Here is a 20,099-nt window from a genome sequence, read left to right on the forward strand (position 1 = left end):
TCTATTATTGTTGTTGTTACTGATTTAACACCTCTTCATTAATTAACATTAAGGAACAAGGAGGACAATAGCAAATGAACAAAAATCCTGGGCTGGCAATATGGTCCAGCAGATAAAGGTGTTTGCTGCCTCCATGCATGACAACCTGAGTTTGAGCCCCAGAACCACAGGGAAGTAGAGGACTGGCTCCTATAAGTTGTCCTCTGAACAATACAAGCATACCATGGCGAGAGTACAGCTACGCGCGCGCATGCGCGCGTGTACACACACACACACACACACACACACACACACACACACACACTGAATAAATGTAAAAAAAAACTTTTAAAAGTACTCTGTTGAGTGCTTGAAGTAGGTTTTTGTATGCTGTGGTTATTGAGCTAATTTAAGTAAGTAAAATTTAATTAGCTAAAGTAAATTTACACGAAGATCTTAGCAATAGTATACAGTAAGTGCTCAATAAATAGCTGCTGTCATCACTATCGTCATTTTTGTGTGTGTGACAAGGTCTCACTATGTATGTTCCAGGCTGTCCCTGGAATTCACTATGTAGACCAGGCTACTCTCAAACTCTCAGGATCTGCTTTCTTGCTGGGATTACAGCCATTGTCATTATTATTGGTCTATCCTTATATTAATTGAGGGTGTTAACTATTCCACAGAACCCTTCCACAAGACCCCAGGGAATATCCTTGCATCATCAGGAAGCTAGTGGGCAGCAGTTGCCTCATCCCACCCCTACCAGGGATGTGGGCTGCTTGGCGGGGAAGGAGCTGGGCAGGATGGGGTGGGGATGGGTTTTCTACTGACTCACTAGCTTCTTTCACCATCATCCACACCCTCACTCCCCCTCCCATGCTCACCACACCATTCCCTGCTTGCCAAGATTGTGCCCTGCCTGAGGTCAAGAAGCCCAGGTTTAAATCCCAGTTTTGTCCTGTGACCCAGCAAAGTTCTTCACTTCAGCTATTTGCCTGTTTGATTTTGTTTCTGTTTAAGACAGGGTCTCTTGTAGCACAAACTATCTTCAAACATCCTAAGTTCTAGGCTCACTGGTGTGTGCAACCACAACATGCTTTTTCTAAGCTCTGTCTGCATGCTACCCAGTACTGACACACTTAACTGCCATTTTGAATAAGTCACAGACACTCTCAGTGTATCCATTTCCCCACTATGTCCTTGTGCCTCTTCTCCCATCTCATGTCCCTCAACTGTTTTTCTAGTTTGTTTTCCCTCTGTCATCCCTTACCTTGTAACAAGCCCTTCTTGTTACACAGATACAGTAAGGCGTGGGAATGAAGTCATTAACTTCAGCCATAGGAAGTTTGGGAGATGGTGGGGAAGTGGAGAGGCATAGGGCTCTAGGGGCTTGGGCTGCCTTTCCTCTGCCCTTCAAGGCCGCCAGGGAGGAATTCGTGTGACGTGGAGCTGGGGGAAGGGGTGCAGTGGGCTGGCTGGCAGTGGAGGGAGTATCTTTAGTCCGGTCCTCTGGCCCGCCCCTAGGCTTTGATTCCTGAGGTGGGTGGATGAGTAATGCGTCCAGGAAGCCTGGAGGCTGTGATTTCCGCACCAACTCCACCCCTTGCATGGACATTTATTCTTCACCGCTCAGTCCCTGCCGCTATCGCCGCGGAGATCGGGCTTCTAGAGAGACACTAGAGGTGAGTGGGAGCCGGGTGTCCTGGCAGGACTGGGGCTTGCCTGGAGCTTTTGTTGGTGCGGCCACCAGGCCTATTCAGTTCCCTGCCAGACTAGCTTGTAGGTATCAGGATCCCTATTTGGCTAAGGGGGAATGTAAGGGGAGGATGTCTGGAATGAGTGTCCCAAGCTGCACTCTCCAGACTCCCTCATGCCCCTGGTATTCATCCCCAAGTGCTCCAAACTAACAGGCTTTTAATACCTTAAAGACTTCCCAACTTGCCAACTGCCCGAATTTGTTCATTGTCCCCCAAACCCCTAGAGCTCCCTTAACTCCCCCTGCCCTCAAACTCTGCCATGCCTAGCTCCTGGAACTTCAAAAGTTCTTCTGCCTTCAAATTCCTCAGCACTCCTGTTACCTTAACCTTCCAAATTCCCCCAGACCGTTAACCCCCAAATTTCCTCCAGCTTTCTAAAACCTCAAACCTCCTCTAAAATCCTCAATATCCCTAAATGCCCCTGCCCATTATATCTTAATAGTCCTCAACTCCCAACCTCCCCTTATACTTCAAATTCCAAATTCCTCACTCCACAAATGTCAGACTTCTCCAACTCTGTTAAATTCTCAAACTTCTCAGCTCCTGATTCATCAACTGCCACACAACTCCATTATCTTGTAATTTACTGCCTCCTAAATCTCTGGAACTCAGTAAAACTTGAAACTTTCCCAACTGTTTAAGCCCCTAAACTTCTCCGGGTTTCTTAACCCTCTTAAGATTTCCAGGCTTCTCTACCCTCAAGAGTTCCCTAATTTCCCTAGGGCCAATGGGTAAACAGATCAGTTGGGCTGGGGATCATCTAACACTTTGTCTCTCCCAGCAGATACCACTATGGCCCCCTTTGCGTCTCTGGCCTCTGGCATCCTTTTGTTGTTATCACTGATAGCCTCCAGTAAGGCCTGTAGTTGTGCCCCACTCCACCCACAGACAGCCTTCTGCAACTCGGACCTGGGTGAGTGTGGTCCCCTTTCTGTCCCTCTTAGTCCAATAGGGTTCATGATGGATTGCAGTTATCTCTGGAATAGTTGTATTTACCCTATCGCAGATCTCTTTGGCCATATTGACATTCTTAGGCCTAAGCCCATCTTTGTGTTGGCTCCTTCCTCCCAGATAGGTGCTTCTCTGTAGTTATCCACATGGGTGGCTACCTCAAAAGTCATCTTACCTGGGCAGTGGTGGTGCACACCTTTGACCTAGCACTCAGGAGGCAGAGGCACGTGAATCTCTGTGAGTTCAAGGCCAGCTTTGTATACAGAGCTAGTTCCAGGACAGCCAAGGCTATACAAAGAAACACTGTCTCAAAACACCAAAAACAAAAGTCATCTTACTGAGATGCCTGTCTACTTTGTTTAAATTTTAATCCCTGGCACATAGTACTTCTGATCCCTTGTTAAATAATACTGTTAATGGCACTTCTTAGGGCACAGAAAGGCAGACTTTATTCAGGACCATGTAATCAGATATTTTGCAGTCAGAGAGAGAGAGAGAGATTGGGCTTATTAATAAGCATAGCACAGGCATATGGAACTCTATGGCCAAGGAACACTTTAGGGGTTGGTGAATAGGAAATCACTGAGAAATATAGGCAAGAAGTAAGAGGATTCGGGCTAAGCCCATTTTTAAAAAATACTTATTTTTATTTATGTATATGTGTGTATGTGCACGCATACCATGTGTGGTGTGTAGATGCCTGTGAAGTCCAGAAGGCATCAGATTCCCTGGAGCTGAACTTACAAGTGGTTGTAAGTCACCCTATGTGGATGCTGGGAACCAAACTCGGGTCCTTTAGAAGAGCAGCAAGTGCTCTTAACCATTAAGACATCTCTCCAGCCCACAAACTCACTTTTTTTGAGACCAGGTGTCACTATGTAACCCAGTTGGCCTTGAACCCTTGATCCTCCTCACTCATCCTTCCAAGTGCTGAGATTATAGGCCTGTGCCACCACACCCAGTTCAGTACTCTTGCTGAAAACTGGCTAGTGTAATTACCTGGTGCCATGGAAGATGAGGAGCCCCATCACATATTGAGGAGAATCAGATGAGGGTGGGTGTTTCTACTAAACTGATTTAGTAGACTTTGCTACACTGGATTTTTCTTTTTCTTTTCTTTTCCTTTCTTTCTTTCATTCTTTCTTTTTCTTTTTTCTTTCTTTCTTTTTTTTTTTGTTGTTGTTGAGAACAAGGCTTCTCTGTGCAACATCCTTGGCTGGCCTTGAACTCACAAAGATCTGCCTGCCTCTGCCTCCTGAGTGCTGGGATTAAAGGTGTATACCACCACCGCCTGGTATCTACAACTGGATTTTTAAAAGAAACTCTACTTATAAGCTTGGAAGAAGGTTAATGAGCCTGAGTAAATTGTGGTCAAGCAAAGAATATTTGTCAACCCCCTCCCTACTCTAATTGTCCATCATACTTAATAGCCTCTAACAATCCATATACCTTTTTTCTCAGTACTGGGGATTGAACCTAGGACCTCTCATATGCTAGGCAAGCACTACATAACTGAGGTACAATCCCAACCCTTTTTGTGAATTCTATTTTAAAACAGGGTCTCAATAAATTGTCTAGACTGGTATTTAACTCACACTGTAGTGATCCTCCTTCATCAGCTTGACAGAGCTGGGGTTACAGATCTGTGCCACCATGCCTGGCTACTTAATTTTAGTCATCTCCTCCTGGCTTGAATGTGAGCTCCACAAGGAAACAGATTCCTGTGTGTCCCTAACACCCTGAACAGTGGCTGGCATACATCAGGCACTAATATTTGTTGAGTAAGCCAACAGATGGATATGAAACGGGCTTAAAACAGTGCCTGGAAGAATAGACAATGTATAGATGAATCAACAGATGTGGAAGCCACTAAGTGTGCTGTCTCTATTAGAATTATGCTGTATATATGCTTTGTTGTTATGGGTTTGTGCTGCCCACCTGACTCCTTATTTTTTCCCCTTCCTTTCTTCCTAGTCATAAGGGCTAAATTCATGGGGTCCTCAGAAATCAACATGACCACTTTATACCAGCGTTATAAGATCAAGATGACTAAGGTATTCCCCCCACCCGCTCCCTCCCTCCATAGCCATACCTAACCTCTTCCTCCCTGTCAAAAATACAAGCATCTAGCCTTAGGTTGGTGTGGACGTTTTCTGTAATCTTGTGACATCAGGTTAAGAGAGAGTGGAGTGGGAGGATTATATCAGTAAAAGACACACTTTTTGTCACTCATGGGCAGATGCTCAAAGGATTCGATGCTGTGGGGAATGCTGCAGATTTCCGGTTCGCTTACACCCCAGCCCTGGAGAGCCTCTGCGGATACGTCCACAAATCCCAGAACCGCAGCCAGGAGTTTCTCATTGCGGGTGAGGCCCCGCCCCTTCACCTTGGGCCACACCTCTTCATCCCCAGAAGCTTCCTGGCAACTGGGAGGAGCTAGGCTCTAAAGGGAAAGGGCCTGGTTGAAATGGGAGTGGGGCGGGGGAAAGGGCGGTTTGTAACCTAATGCTAATCAGGTGACCCCTCCGGCACCACCCAGCCAATCAAAAGCCTGTTGGTTTCTCCGTACCGGTATAGGACACCTAAGGAACGGGAATTTGCACATAAGTGCCTGCAGCTTCTTGGTTCCCTGGCATAGCCTGAAACCTGCTCAGCAAAAGGCCTTCTCGAAGACCTATAGTTCTGGCTGTGGGGTTTGCACAGTAAGTTCCTGGATCCAGTTCTCCCGGAGATAATTCTTGGAATGGTTTCTTTTTCCCTCTGGCTATTCTTTGTGATTATAGCCGCTTCCCAAACCCAAGCACTATCTTTGATTCCTCTTGCCATTGTCTCAAAACTGGAACCGCTCTTTTGGCGATTCTGGTTGTTCTGTTATCTTAGGACTGCATGTTCCCTGAATCTTCTGTCTCTCTAACTTTTCCTTTGTGACTATTCTGGAATACCACTGTCTGCTTCTGACCTCCTGGGATTGGGTTTGGCTTCCCAGGCATGTTCTGCAAGAATTCAAAGTGCTATTCTCCAAATCCTAAGGGACATGTCGACCTGGTTATTTCAAAACTGTTCCTTGATGGCACCAAATATTCTCTGTCCCCAGTCACTGAGAGCCCTGCTGCCTATTCTTATGCTTAATCTCCCCATAAACAAATTGTTCCCCACTACTTTCAATTCTGTGCCCTGTGGGACAGTTCCTCAGGAAGCCTGCCTGAGTGACTTCAAGTGATAGTTCTCTACCCACCATTCCAGAACACTGGCCTTCTGTTCCCCAAATGGGAGAAGCTGTTCTTGGCTCTAAACACAGGTGGGGCAATGCCAAGCCTTCCCAGCAGCTCTGTGTTACCAGAGGGAGAGTGGAACACTCTACATAAGGGAGAGAACAGGAAAAGAAGCCCTTCAGAGATGGACCTTTCTCCTTTCTTCCAGGTGTTTCCCTGTTCAACCATCCCTTGCAAACTGGAGAGTGACACTCAATGCTTGTGGACAGATCAGATCCTCAGGGGCTCTGAGAAGGACTACCAGAGCCGCAACTTTGCCTGCCTGCCACAGAATCCAGGGTTATGTACCTGGCAATCCCTGGGGGCCTAGATGACCCAAAGCCTACCTCCAGTGGAAGCTGAAGCCTGCACACTGTTCACCTTTCCTCCATCTTTCTTTCTCTTAAATGGTGAAATAAAGAACTATCACATAGCAGCACTGTTTCTGTGTAGTGTCTGGGAACAAACTCAAGACAGTGATAACCTAGTGGAAGCATCCAGGGACCAATGAAAAAGAAAAGATTTGAAATGTTGAGTTTGGAGGCTGGAAATGTAGCTTAGTGGTAGAGCAGCTGCTTAGCATGTACAAAGCTCCAGGTCTAGGTTCAATTCAATCTCTAGCAGAAAAGGAAAGACCAGCCTGGTCTACAGATAGAATTCCAGGACAACCAGAACTACACGGAGAAATCCTGTCTCAAAAAAATAAAATAAAATAAAATAAAATAAAATAAAATAAATAAATAAATAAATAAATAAAAAGAAAAGAAAAAGGTGCTGTTTTTTTTGTTTTTGTTGTTTGTTTTTTCGAGACAGTATAGCTCTGGAGCCTTTCCTGAAAATCAATCTGTAGCCCAGCTGGCCTCGAACTCACAAAAATCCACTTGCCTCTGCCTCCCGAATGCTGGGATTAAAGGTGTGTGCCACCACTGGCCGAGGTGTTGGGTTTTTATACTTTCCTAAAAAAAATGATATATTGGTAATAATCTCAACATTGGCATTAGCACTGGGAACCTGCAAAATCAGTAATGATCATTTACTTTGCATTATCAACTCCAATTTATTGAATATTTTTTCTACTCAATACTTTGAGACATCTTAGTACAGTGATTATTATTATTTTTGTTTCCTTTTTATCTTTTTGTATGTGTCAGTGTGTACCAGTAAAGGCTTGTATATTCCTTGACAGCCTTGAGTGTCTGACTTTAGCCTTACTTTATCTGAGACACTGCATACACCAGGCTAGCTTTCCTGGGATTCTTTTTTCTCTGCCTCCCAGTTTACATACAGATGCAAGTTACCACTGCCTAGCTTTATGTAGGTTTTGGGGATTCAATCCCAGGTCCTCACTCATACTTTCATGACAAGTGCTTTATCCACTAAAACATCTCTCCAGCTCCTATTTACTCCTCTTTTTGAGACAGGCTGGCCTCATACTTGGTACAATCCTCTTACCACATCATGCCTACTATAGAAATTTCTAACTCCTACTTGCCCAAGCTTATCTAGTTAATAAATTATGCACAGTTGAAAATTCCTCTATTCACAAATGTCACCCTATTGACAAATTCATTGAAAACTACCATATCGATTGGTAAACGTCTCTCCTTGCCTCAGGCATTATCCTGATGTAGTCTGATGAAGATGTCCTATCCAAGCTGTTATAATTCCTAAATCTGAGTTAAGTGAAAGAAGGGGACCTAGAGACATTGCCACCTAGCCAAGGTGGCAAAATTGGATACACCTGGCCTACCCAGAAGTGCAATGCAGAAAAGGAATGATGCCGAAATCTCTAGCTCTGATCTACAGGAAACACTGTACAGAGGCGTGGAATTAGGGTTTGATGTATTTATTTTCTTTTTTCCTGTGTGGTACTAGGCAAGCAGCAAACACTTTAAAATTAGGCTCTATCCCCTAGGCCCACGTAGGGTTTAAAACTAGGAACACCCAGGTCTCTGGACTGACTCTCGAATTTCTTGATCATCTTTCTCCGTAAAATTTGAATGGGAAACATGACACACATCTCTCTAGGACTTCCAGTTCCCACAGATGGGTCCAGGTCTGTCTAATCCCTTCCAGCTCCAAGGTTCTGGCCCATACTACAAAGATTCTGACTCTGGGACCAGAATTTCAGATTGAGACACTCAAAAGAACACTGAAGTACTGGGTTGACATGAACTTGCTTGAACAACAACAACAACAAAAAACAAACAGACATACAAACAAACAACTCCATTGTACCTTCTTTGGTGAACAAAAGGACCCTCAAATTCCCTCCCATCAGACTACCCCACTGCTCCTATAAACAAGAACAGCTATGCATATGTATATGATGCCCTGCCTACAATCCTAGCACTTGGAAGGCTTAGTCAGGAAGATCATACGTTTAAAGCCAGCCTGGGCTACAAAGGATGATCTTTTCTCAAACACACACACACACACACACACACACACACACACACACACACACACACAGAGCAAAACACTAAACAAAGAAAAAGAATTAATACATGGGTCCTGGCTTACAGTTTTTACAGCACTGGGGGGTTCACCAGGCCTAAGTGTGTGTATGTGTGTGTGTGTGTGTATGTGTGTATCAGGATGGGCAGAATTAAAAAAAATATATTTTTATTTTGTGTGCATTGGTGTTTTGCCTGTGTGAGGGTGTCAGATCTTGGAGTTACAGACAGTTGTTAGCTGCCATGTGAGTGCATGGGAATTGAACCTGGGTCCTCTGGAAGACCAGTCAGTGCTCTTAACCGCTAAGCCATCTCTCCAGCCCCCAGAATTTTTTTTTGAGCTGAGGAGCGAACCCAGGGCCTTGCGCTTGCTAGGCAAGCGCTCTACCACTGAGCTAAATACCCAACCCTCGCCCCTTTTTTTTGAGACAGGGTTTCTCTGTGTAGCTTTGCGCCTTTCCTGAAACTCACCTGTAGACCAGGCTGGCCTCGAACTCACAAAAATCCACCTGGCTCTGTCAACCAAGTGCTGGGATTAAAGGATTATTTATTTATTATGTATACAGTGTTCTGCCTGCATGCCAGAAGAGGTCACCAAATCACATTACAGATAGTTGTGAGCCACCATGGGGTTGCTGGGAATTGAACTCAGGACCTCTGGAAGAGCAGTCAGTACTCTTAACCTTTGAGCCATCTCTCCCAGAATTTTTTAAAAGACAGTTATCTCCTATATTGCTCAGACTAGCCTGGAACTTGTTATGTAGCCTAAGCTGGCTTTAAACTCATGATCCTCATGCCTCTGCCTCCTTAACTCTGGGGATACAAGCTGGTATCACTATATCCAGCCTAGAACAGGCATATTTTGAGCACATGGTTCTTATTCACTTGAGTAGGGAATGCCTGCTGTAGCAACAATGTCTGCATAAAGACTGTGCTGATGGGTATAACTGCAAGGGAGATGTAGAGGTCCTGTTTTGGTCTTGGTAACTTTGTTGACAATTGCTTCAGAAGCCAGAAAGATTTTGGCAGCTTCTGTCCAGTCATCAAACTCTAGTACCAGCTCCCTGAACATCAGTGAGATTCTCTGACTTCAGGACCCGTTCTCTAGAGTTCTCAACATTTTGGCCCTTGGAAGGAAGCAGAAGGTGGCAGGGGAAGGATGAAACTTAGTATCAAGAGCCATTCTTCCACCAACCCATCCACCATGCAGATAGGACCTATACCCAGTGTGTAGGAGAAAATGCAGGCAGCCTATCTGGCACACTGTGCTTCTAAGTAAGAAGCATAGCACACCAGAACAGAATATTCCCAGAAGTCAGAACAGTGAATTCTTAAGTAGCATGATAAGCTGGCCTATGGACATGTATGCACTCTTCATGTCTCCTTTTATGTGCTTCTTCTGCATAGAGACCTGGTGGTATGAGTGCTTACTATTCAATCTAAGGTAATTGTGCTAACCAATCATAGTCAATAACCTTCCACTATACATATGGCTGCTCATCTACAATAAAGCAGACACTGTTCCCTGAAATTGTCTCCCAAGTGGTTCATCTCTGCACCCTTTACTGACCCTTGGGTATTTCAGTCTTGTTGGGGGATGCCTTGGTAACAATTGCAACAGCACCAGTACAGCATGGGCAGGGCTGACAAGTACCTCAGGGTATATAGAGTTCAAAACATCATACAAGGCCATTTTCCCCAAGACCTGGCACAAGCTCTTGGAAGTATTTGTAGTTCTGGGAGTCCCCATTCTCCACTATTTTTTTCTAAAAAACCCCAAAAAACAAAAAACAAAAACAAACAAACAAAATTGGACACCCTCAAAAGTCAGCATGTCCATTTGTGACCCTCTTTGAGAAAGATTCTATCACAGCTGAGATTAAGTGCATGAGATGGTTACAGCCCTGTGAATTACATAGCGTGAAATCCAGCCCAGTTCATGACCTGGGTATTGGTTTGTCCCTCTCCTGAGCCTCAGTCCTTCTCCTCAAAAATGGGCATATCAGGCCTTACCCAGACCCTTTAGAGTAGTAAGGCTTGGAAGATGATTATGAAGTATATTTGCCCTGTGGGAAGAGATTGAGTGAAGTCTGCTGTGGAATAATCCTTTTGTATACTGTAAATATGTATTGTTCTCATTATTAATAAAAAGTGAATAGGCTGATAGCTGGGCTGGAAGAGATTGTACGAGACAGCCTGAGACAGACAGAATGCTGGGTAGAGGAAGGGCAGAGTCAGAAGAGTTGCCAGCCAGACACAGAGGGAGCAGGATAAGGATAAAGGTATTGCCATGTGGCAGAGCATAAATAAGGAATAAGGGTTAATTTAAAATGTAAGACTTAGCTGAGCATTTATAAGTAATCTTAAGTCTCCATGTTGGTTATTTGGGGTTAAGACAGGAAAACTCCACTTAAAGAAGTCCTGAGTGAATGTGTGCTGTTGACATGGGCATTACTTGTCAAGGACTCCAGTGTCAGCCTCATAGGAGAGGCAAAGCCTTCCCTGAGTAATACTCAGAGGGATGGTAAAGCCTTTCTCAGGAGTCCAAATGCAAATGCTGACAGTGTGTGCAGAAAATGTCCACTGTAGTTCCCTCCCCCCATGTTTAAGACCTGAAGGCTGCTCCTATCAAGATTAGTTAAACTTGCCTCCTTGATCCAACTGTATACCGTAAACCCTATCTCCTTGTTTAACTGTATGCAATACCCCACCTCCCTATTCAACTATATATAATAAACATGCTGAGCCAGGGAATGGGGAAAGAGGGCTGTGGTTTCTCCATCAGACAGCCTGGACCATCCAACCACAATTTTTCTGTGTATGCGTCTGTGTTTCTGTGTATCTGTCTTTTCTTTATTCCCTCATAGTCCCAGTCAGGTCAAGTCCCTGAGGCCTGCAAGAGTGCAGCCATTGCCCTTTGGATGCATATTTTTTCTTTTTCAGTTTTAAATTTTATGTGTATGAGTAGTTTTGCTTGCATGTATGTCTGTGCCCAAGAAGTCTAAAAGAGGGCATCTGTTCACCTGGGACTGGAGTTTTGGCTGTTTGTGAACCACCTTGTGGATGCTGGGAGTTGAATTCAGGTCCTCTGTCAGAATAGCCATTGCTAATAGGCACATAGGCCTGAGTTAGAGCACCAGCCTGAGTCCTGCAGAAAACGATATCATGAGACTTTTATAATAATAACTAAATGTGCAATATTAATAACTGTGGCCTAATTTCTATGCAGGCATGAACCTTGAAGTCGGGTCAACTACATTCCAATTTTGTTCCTTCCACGTGTTCTTAGGAAAATCAAATTGCTAGCCTGTGCTTCAGTTCCTGAATCTACAAAATAGGCATAAAAACATGCCTAATTCATAAGGACAATGGATAAATGAAATGAAATAACATGCTCAGTGCTTAAAACAGTGCTAGGAATGTAGTGCTTACAAGTAGTAGTCACAGTAAGTAGGATTTAATGTGCAACTTTAAATTAAAATAAATTAAAAAGTGATAATTATCAGTAGTGACTATTACAATACAAACATTTTGTTTGATATTAGAAATAATAAACAGAATTGGAAAGGTTGTATTAGTAGCAATAATTTATTTCATTCTGGAGATAAAGCTAAATTTAATTCATGATTTTGACAATCTCCCTCCAGAATGTAACAGATATTTAATAGGCTCACTTGTAGTATTCTTATTATTGTGATGCTTATATGGTAGTTTCTAGTGTGCAAATCTCTCCTCTGATAAGCATCAATATTCTCAAAGACTTCTGGGAAAAATCAACCTCCCAAATGAAGTACTGTTACTCATTGTGCAATCCTCATAATGGACAAATACCTACTTGTATAGAACTCTACTCTTGCCAAGGCTACAGAAGCTAAATTTCCAAGCCCTTATAAATTTTTCCTTTGATTAGTCCTTTCTCATGGAGACAATCCTCTCTGTCACAAATACCTCACTAAGAAATAATCTTTTGGGCTGGAGAGATGGCTCAGAGGTTAAGAGCACTGATTACTCTTCCCGAGGTCCTGAGTTCAATTCCCAGAAACCACATGGTGGCTCACAACCATCCATAATGAGATCTGGTGCCTTCTTCTAGTGTGCAGACATACATACAAACAGAACACTGTATACATAGTAAATAAATAAATCTTAAAAAAAGAAATAATCTCTTATTCCTATTTCATAGACATCTCCTCATTGGTCAAAATATGGACAAATATCTCCATTTACAAATACCCAGCAGCAATCTACTGTCTGCTGATAGACCCCAGCCACAAATATCTTTCTTCATAATTACCCATCTGTTGGCACCTCCCTTGTTGATAAATATCTGTATTCATGACTATCTGTCTAAGAGACAATCTTTGTTGGCAAATTTTCCCATTCACCAATTGTGACCTACTAGCATATCTCCCCATTTCAGTTAGGAATGACAAACCTCCCCATTCATATCTTTCCCTAGTCCTCTCAATAAACTTCCAATCTGGTCACTCACAAATACCACCACTGACTGATACTTATGTCATTAGTAATCCTGACAAAAGTCCTTCCATTCATAAAAACCCATCTATCCATACATACTTTCTACTGATTGACCCTTCCCCCCCACACACATTTATGATCTTAGGTATGTTCAGATGGAAAACACCCCTGCTAGAATATCTCCCAATGCATACCCCATATAGTGAACTATCTTTCCCCCACTACCCAGTGACAGATGAGGAAGTCAATTTGTGTGTGTATGCTTTACTGGGGATTTAACCTAGGGCCTGAGACATGCTTGGCAAGTGCTCTACATTGAGTTACATCACAAGCCCAGGGAAGTTGATTTATGTAATGTGGTGATATATTGTGTATCAAATAAAGCGTGCCTGAGGATCAGAGGACAGAAAAAGCCACTAGAATAAACACACACTTTTAATCCTAGCACTCAGGAGGCAGAGATTCCTCTGGATCTCTGTGAGTTCACAGCCACACTGGACTTTATGAGATTGATTCAGTCTAAGAGAGAAACAGCAAGATAGTGATGGCACATACCTTTAATCCCAGTATTTGGGAGTCATATGCCTTTAATCCCAGCACTAAGAAGGAAGTGATATAGCTGGGCAGAGAAAGGTATGTAAGGCATGAGGAGACAGGAACTAAAGCTTTTTGGCTGAAACTCTTTTAGCTGAAGCCTTTTCAGCTAGAGGCCTTTCAGCTAGAGTGCTTTTTCAGCTGAGGACTCAGAGGTGTTCAAACAGAGGATTGTGGAGTTGGCATAGTGAGACGTGGCAGTGGCTTGTTCCATTGTCTGTCTGTTCTCTCAGCATTTACTACAATATCAGGCTCTGGGTTTTTTATTAAAAGACCTTTAGAAATTTGAGCAACAATGTAAGTCACAGTCTTTCCACTTTTTATAATAGTGAAGCTCCACAAAACAAAAGGATTGCAGCACAAATTCTCTCTGGATAGGAGAATGAAAAGAGAGTGTCTATGTAGACAAGACTGACCTCCTATTCGTTTTCTTTTTCTTTTCTTTTCTTCATTTATTTTACATTCTACTACAGTTTCCCCTCCCTCTTCTCCTCTCATTCCCCCCCCCCCGTTCTCCCCCTGCCCCCACCCACAGCATTTACCCCTTTCCCCATCCACTTCTCCATCTCCATTCAGAAAGGGGCATGGCCTCCAATTCTTAATCCTTCTTTTGTCTCCAGAGTGCTGGACTTATAGGTTTGTACCGTCACATCCAATTCAAGTCTGAGACAGTTGTTTGTTTTGTTTTGTCTTATTAAGATAGGGTCTCCAGAGCCCAGGCTTGCCTGGAACTCCTGATCCTCTTGCCTCCACCTCCCAAGTGCTGTCATTAAAGGCACACACCACCATACCAGGTTTTTTGTTTTGTTCAAAGATGATTGGGGGCTCAGGGGGTTAGGGAGATGGGTCAGTGGTTAAGAGCAATTGCTGTACAGTCTAGAATTCAGATCACAGCACCCATGAAACAAGCCAGGCATGATCCTGCACACACCTGTAAGCCCAGCAACAATGGAGCAGAGACCGGAGGACTGCTGGGACTTGCTGACTGTCAGCCTAGCTGAAAATAATGATTTCCAGGTGGAGAATAGAGGAGGGTAGTCAATGTCCTTCTCTGGCCTCCATGTGCACCCTCTAAAGTGTCCATATATCACACATACAAACACACAGGAACACATACTTGCAATAAAAATAAAAACTTTTTAAGAAAAAAAGACTTGTATTCAGTTGAGGTGACACATGCCTGTATTTCTAATAGTTAAGAGATTGAGGCAGGGGGCTGGAAAAACAGTTCCATGGTTAAGGGCATATACGGTTCTTCCAGAGAACCTGGGTTTGACTACCAGCACCCACACCAGTGGCTCACAACTACCTCTAATTCAGTTCCAGGAAGATCTGATTCCTCTGGCCTCTGCAGGCACCTGCACTAATGTACATATATCCACTCACAGACATGAACACACACACAATTAAAAATAACAAAAATGAAATTTAAAAAAGAGACTGAAGCAGGGGCATTTGGAGTGTTTCAGGTGAGCCTGGATTATGTACTAAGACACTATCTCAACAAATAATAGGGATGTAGCCCAATGGTAGATCGCTTGCCTAGCATGAATAAGCCCCTGAATTTGATACCCAGTACCACAAATAGAAAGAAAGAAAAAGAGAAAGAGAGAAAGAAACAAAGAGAGAGAGAGAGAGAGAGAGAGAGAGAGAGAGAGAGAGAGAGAGAGAGAGTGAAAGGAAGGAAGGAAGGAAGGAAGGAAGAGAAGGATAATAGTAAAAAAGCAGTAGGGAAAAAAAGAAAGATTGGCTGATAGTCATTAAGGTGTGGTTAAAGCTCCACCCAGATCTTCTCTACAAACTAGCTCCTGGTTCCAGTGGAAGCAGCAATGCCTAGGCTTGCACCTCCCAGATGTGGAAAATTTATCTTCCATTGAGCTTGTATATTCTGCTGAGTTCTTTGTGGAGCTCTCCAGCAACTTCTGATGGAGGTGGAACTGACATCAGATGCTCTCAAACCTGCTTCCCAAACACTCAGCCCCAGGACTCTGCCATGAATCCTGCCTTCCTTAGGAATTATTTCTCATTGCTGGTCAGTTGATCTGTCCTCACTCTGGAGACTCTCTCTGTACCAGATCAGATAAAAAGTCTCCATTTCAACTCTTCTAATTTTAGCAAATTCTGTCTCTAACCCATAGTGGCTAGAATTTTGGAGACTTGGGTATCATACTTCATTGACCCTTGGGGAATGGCCTTTCCCCACAGGCCCCTGTGGCTGAGAAACAGCATTCCATAAGGTTCAGAGCTGAGTCCATGGAAAAGGTTCAGGAGTAGCATAAAAGGTCTTCTTGAATACTGACAAGAAAGGATAACATTGGTCACTGAGTGGCATGCTTGCAGCCATTCATTTCCCCTGGGTGCTCCAGCTTGTCCATTGTTCTTTCTGCTCCCTGCCGTCCTTTGCTCTTCCTTGTTTCCTCCTCCTTGTCTCTGCTCCGTACCCCTGTTCCCTAGTCTCAGCCATCTCCTTGTTCACAGTCCCAACTCTCATTCCCCTGCTGTGACCCTTTATCTCCCACACTCTGCTACTTACTCCATATGTTCTTTTCCTGGTCTCTGCTCCCTATCCTGGGGTTCCCTACCCCTGACCATCTGCTCCTTGTTCATAGTTCTTACTCTCAGCCCCAGTTCCTGTCCTCCCTATTTGGGATTCCCTTTTATCATCCCTGTGTGTTTTTTGCTGTTCCTTGGTTTGGCCTGAGTCCGTACTCCCTTAAACCACCACCTTTGCAATCTGCTTTTCCAAAAGGCAGCCTTGCAATGTCTATGGAGTATTTTTTTTCAAGACAGGGTTTCTCTGTGTAGCTTTGCACCTTTCCTGGATCTCGCTCCATAGACCAGGCTGGCCTCGAACTCACAAAGATCCGCCTGCCTCTGCCTCCCGAGTGCTGGGGTTAAAGGCGTGCACCACCACCGCGCAGCTGTCTATGGAGTATTATGTGCTTCTCTGAACACTAGAAAGAAAATGAAGACAAGATTTTGGCTGCCTTCCTTGGAGTGTCTACCTCTGAATCTTGAGTAATAGTTTCTTGCACTAGACCTTGAGGTAAAACAGGATCAAAATACACTGTCAAGACTGACAGCAGGTCATGTGGGTAAGGGTACTAAAAGGCCTAAAAACTAGTATTTCTTAATGTGGTTTTATATTTATTAGTTCAAGATTTCTGCATTGATATTCATGGGTAAAATTGTGTATGTTTTAATTTTTGTGCTATCAGTGTTATAAATGCTTTAGAAAAATGTGCAAGTTTCTTTTTGCTTTTTATTATTTGGAATAATTTATAAATTGCATGCAAAAAGATAAAATCAGCATGAATAGCAAAAAAATTAATCATTTTTATAAGATTTTTGAGAGATGTTCTATGTGGCTCAGGCTGATCTTGAACTTGTTATATAACCAATATGTGTTTGAATTCCTGATCCTCCTACCTCCACAAGTGTTAGCATTACAGGTGTTTACCATCACACCTGACTAAAATTACCTTTATTTGCACTCTATTAAGTAACCAAAAATGTATAATAATACAAAAAAGCTGCCATTTCACAAAGTATAGTAAATTAAATGAAAATTGTAAGATACAATGTTTTGGACTGTGATCCTGCACTAGGGTCCAACAGGTGAGAAGGAAAAATCAAAATGGAATCACTCATCCTAAAGTTTCTCATGACAAAACCAAAATGAAGGTACTATCTAATCTTGCAATAAATCAGGAAGAAGTTCCAAGCAGGCCAGTTTCAGTTAGCATGCTAAGAAACGTGCCTGTTTTTATCTTTACAAAAAAGTTAACATGGAGCTGGAGATGTAGCTCAGGTTGTAGATGAATGATAAAAAGGAATAAAAAGGACATAACTGCTCTTGGGTGTGATGGAGGAAAAAGTTTATTACAGATATGTGGGAGAGCATAGGTAGAAACAGACATCTGGGAGAGTCCAGAGTGGACATGACCAGGCTGAGCTAGGCCATGTGGGGAGAAGGGGAAGAGGAGAGGCAGGAAAGAGGAACCAGGTGCAGCTACTAGAAGGCGAAATGTACAAAATGAGAGGGTAACCAAAATGTCTGGATTGTATAGGAGAAGCCTCTGGGGGAAGGGCAGCCGAGCCCCTGGGCTGGAGAATTTAGGGTAGAGGGTGAGGAATGCCAGCCACATTTTGTAACAGGTAAGGATTGAGGAATGCTAGGAGAACCTGGTGGCCAGGTCTGCTTTGATATGTTAAGTAGGCACCTCAGCCATTTGCCCCAGGTTTAAAATGTTTGCATAATATCTGGCCTTGTATCTGATCCCTAGTACTATATAAAATTGGTCATGGTAACACATGCCTGTAATCCCATCACTCAAAAGGTGGGCAACAGGAAGATGAGAGAGTCAGTTTGAGGCCAGCCTGTGCTACATAGCATGGCCCTACCTCAAAAACTAGTTAACATGATGTAACCTTATCTTAACCAGTTATTTTTCTTTGGTTCTATCTCCCTACTCCCAGCTTGAATTTGAAATTTGAAATGACTAATCTGCTTTTTGTCTTTTATTTCTGATTTCTTTGGTCTTTAATATCTATAAAATTAACCTCCTTTGTTCAGCTCATTAGAATATTTATTACACTATATGGAATAAGGTATTTTTATGAATTTGCACGAGTGAGGAACCACCAGCTGTATCCCATGAGTGAGGGAAAACATGCTGGGCAGAATCAGCAGGGTGGGGGTTGGGGAGCTATATGGAAAGTCATTCACACCCAGGCGCTACAGCCACACAGAGAGTTTATTATAATAGAGAGATGAAGAGAAAGATAGTGTGAAGGTCTAGACTTGACTTTACAGGCTCCATCTTAGGGAAAGGGCCACCATCTCAGACTACCTGCCTGTACTCAGTTCCAGGAAGGACCTCAGGAATGTGCTATGACAACTTGAACCGATACAGAGCAGTATGCTCCTGCAGACATCCTGTCTGCAGTTTACGGCCCTTAATGATATCTAGATAATCTTGTTGAGCAGCCCAGATAATCCTGCTCAGCAGGTTGTGGTTCCCTGCCAAAAGTCTAACCCAATGGTTTCATATGTGGTTTTGCACTCAAAGTCTAGACCAATAGTTTCAAAAAAATCACCTTGCCCCATATCCTTTCTACCCAATCCCAAGCATGTTAATTCCCGGCTTGTGGTTTTTCTCTATAAAAACTCTCTACACCTGGGCTAGGGACTGCAGTCACATTTCCTCCATCTGCCGTGTGTGGCCCAGGCTGAACCTGAATAAAAGGACCCTTGTGTGCTTGCATTGGAAACTGGCTCCTTGGTGGTCTCTGGGGGTTTTGAGAAATGGTTACAACAACAGGAAAGAGAGAGAAGGAAGAAGGAGAAGGGAGAGAAAGCGGAGGTGTGTACACCTCCAGGGAATGGAGAGAGCAGAAGAGAGAGAGGGAGGAAGTGGGAGGAGTTTTCCTTAAAATGAGGGTTTTATGTCAGGATGCAGGGTGGCACCAAGGAGAGGGATTTCAAGGGGTGGGTCAGAATATTAACAGAAATTCAATTGATTTTAGAATTGAAGGTAAAGCCAATTATAATCATTAAATTGGGGAGGCCTGCTGTTTTCTGATGGGAAACGGAGGAAGAGTGGATCTGTGTGTGGGGGGGGAAGTGGGGGAGGAACTGAAAGGAGTGAAGGAAGGGGAGACTGCAGTTGGGATGTATTGTATCAGAGAATACAAAAAGAATTATTAAATTGTTGTAATTTTGCCTTTTCACATTAGAGCAACCGCTAGATGAGATAGAACAGAGCTAGAATTCTCCCCCATTCCAAGATAACTGGCTGACCTTGAAGCTCTACACAATCAGTGAAGGTGTAAATAGCCTGCCAGAGCATTAAAGGCATGCCTCAACATGCACACCAAGCTCATCAACAAGGTGTTGATGTTTAAACACTATCTAGCCAGCTGTGGTGTCATGTACCTGTAATCCCAGCACTTCTGAGTCTGAGGCAGGAGAACTGTATGAGTTCCAGATCAATTTGGGGTTACACAGTGAGACTCTGTCTCAAAAGAAAAAAGAAAAGAAAATCTGCTCAACTAAGAGCTAATCACTAATGGAGCAGCTTCTGTGGCTGCACATGACAAATAATAGAACTTTTAAAGAATTAGTTCAGGAAAGTCACTAAAAACACAACAGAAATAAACTCAGGGTAGAGGGAATAAAATATGATTCCTGAATTGCTACCTATGATTAAGATGGACAGTTTCAACAAAAATTTATGAGCTATGTGAAGAAATAAGAAAATATGGCATAAGCACAGGAACAGTGACAGTCATTTAACATTTCTACTTAAGCTGAGATGCTGGACTTACTACACAAAGTCTATAGAGCAGTGATTTTTAAATATATACATGTATGTATTGAAAGGGAAAAATCAGTAGCCATCTTGAGAGACCCCCTTCTCCTCTAAAGGAATTTGCTGACCAGCAGTTTTAGGACTGACCAGAAATTGAACTCATAGGAAGGAAGATAATGCTGAAACAATAAATCTATATATCCTGGACTTGGTAAAACAAGATATGGGGAGTAATGGACTCAACTGACCAGAAATTTAACTTGTGGGAGAGTAGGACTAGAACAATAAATCTGAATGTATATATATCCTCGGTTT

General features: G+C 43.2%; 2 protein-coding genes across 4 annotated transcripts in view; one reads left to right on the forward strand and one right to left on the reverse strand.

Annotated features, from left to right (window-relative positions):
• The window catches only part of Syn1 (synapsin I), a 49,207-nt gene that overhangs the window by 8,066 nt on the left and 21,042 nt on the right, over positions 1-20,099 (reverse strand). The window lies entirely within an intron of this gene.
• On the forward strand, positions 1,484-6,512 carry Timp1 (TIMP metallopeptidase inhibitor 1). 2 transcript variants are annotated; one of them, XM_036174197.1, is made up of 6 exons: positions 1,484-1,664; positions 2,521-2,652; positions 4,665-4,744; positions 4,930-5,056; positions 5,268-5,392; positions 6,111-6,512. In XM_036174197.1, exons 2-6 carry the CDS (start codon positions 2,532-2,534, stop codon positions 6,270-6,272), a joined length of 615 nt encoding a protein of 204 aa, XP_036030090.1. In that variant the 5' UTR covers positions 1,484-1,664; positions 2,521-2,531; the 3' UTR covers positions 6,273-6,512. The 2 variants fall into 2 exon arrangements, with proteins under 2 accessions (XP_036030090.1, XP_036030089.1); XM_036174196.1 differs by having other exon boundaries at positions 2,524-2,652; positions 6,111-6,511.

Source organism: Onychomys torridus, chromosome X, assembly GCF_903995425.1.
Source record: "Onychomys torridus chromosome X, mOncTor1.1, whole genome shotgun sequence".
Classification (NCBI taxonomy): domain Eukaryota; kingdom Metazoa; phylum Chordata; class Mammalia; order Rodentia; family Cricetidae; genus Onychomys; species Onychomys torridus.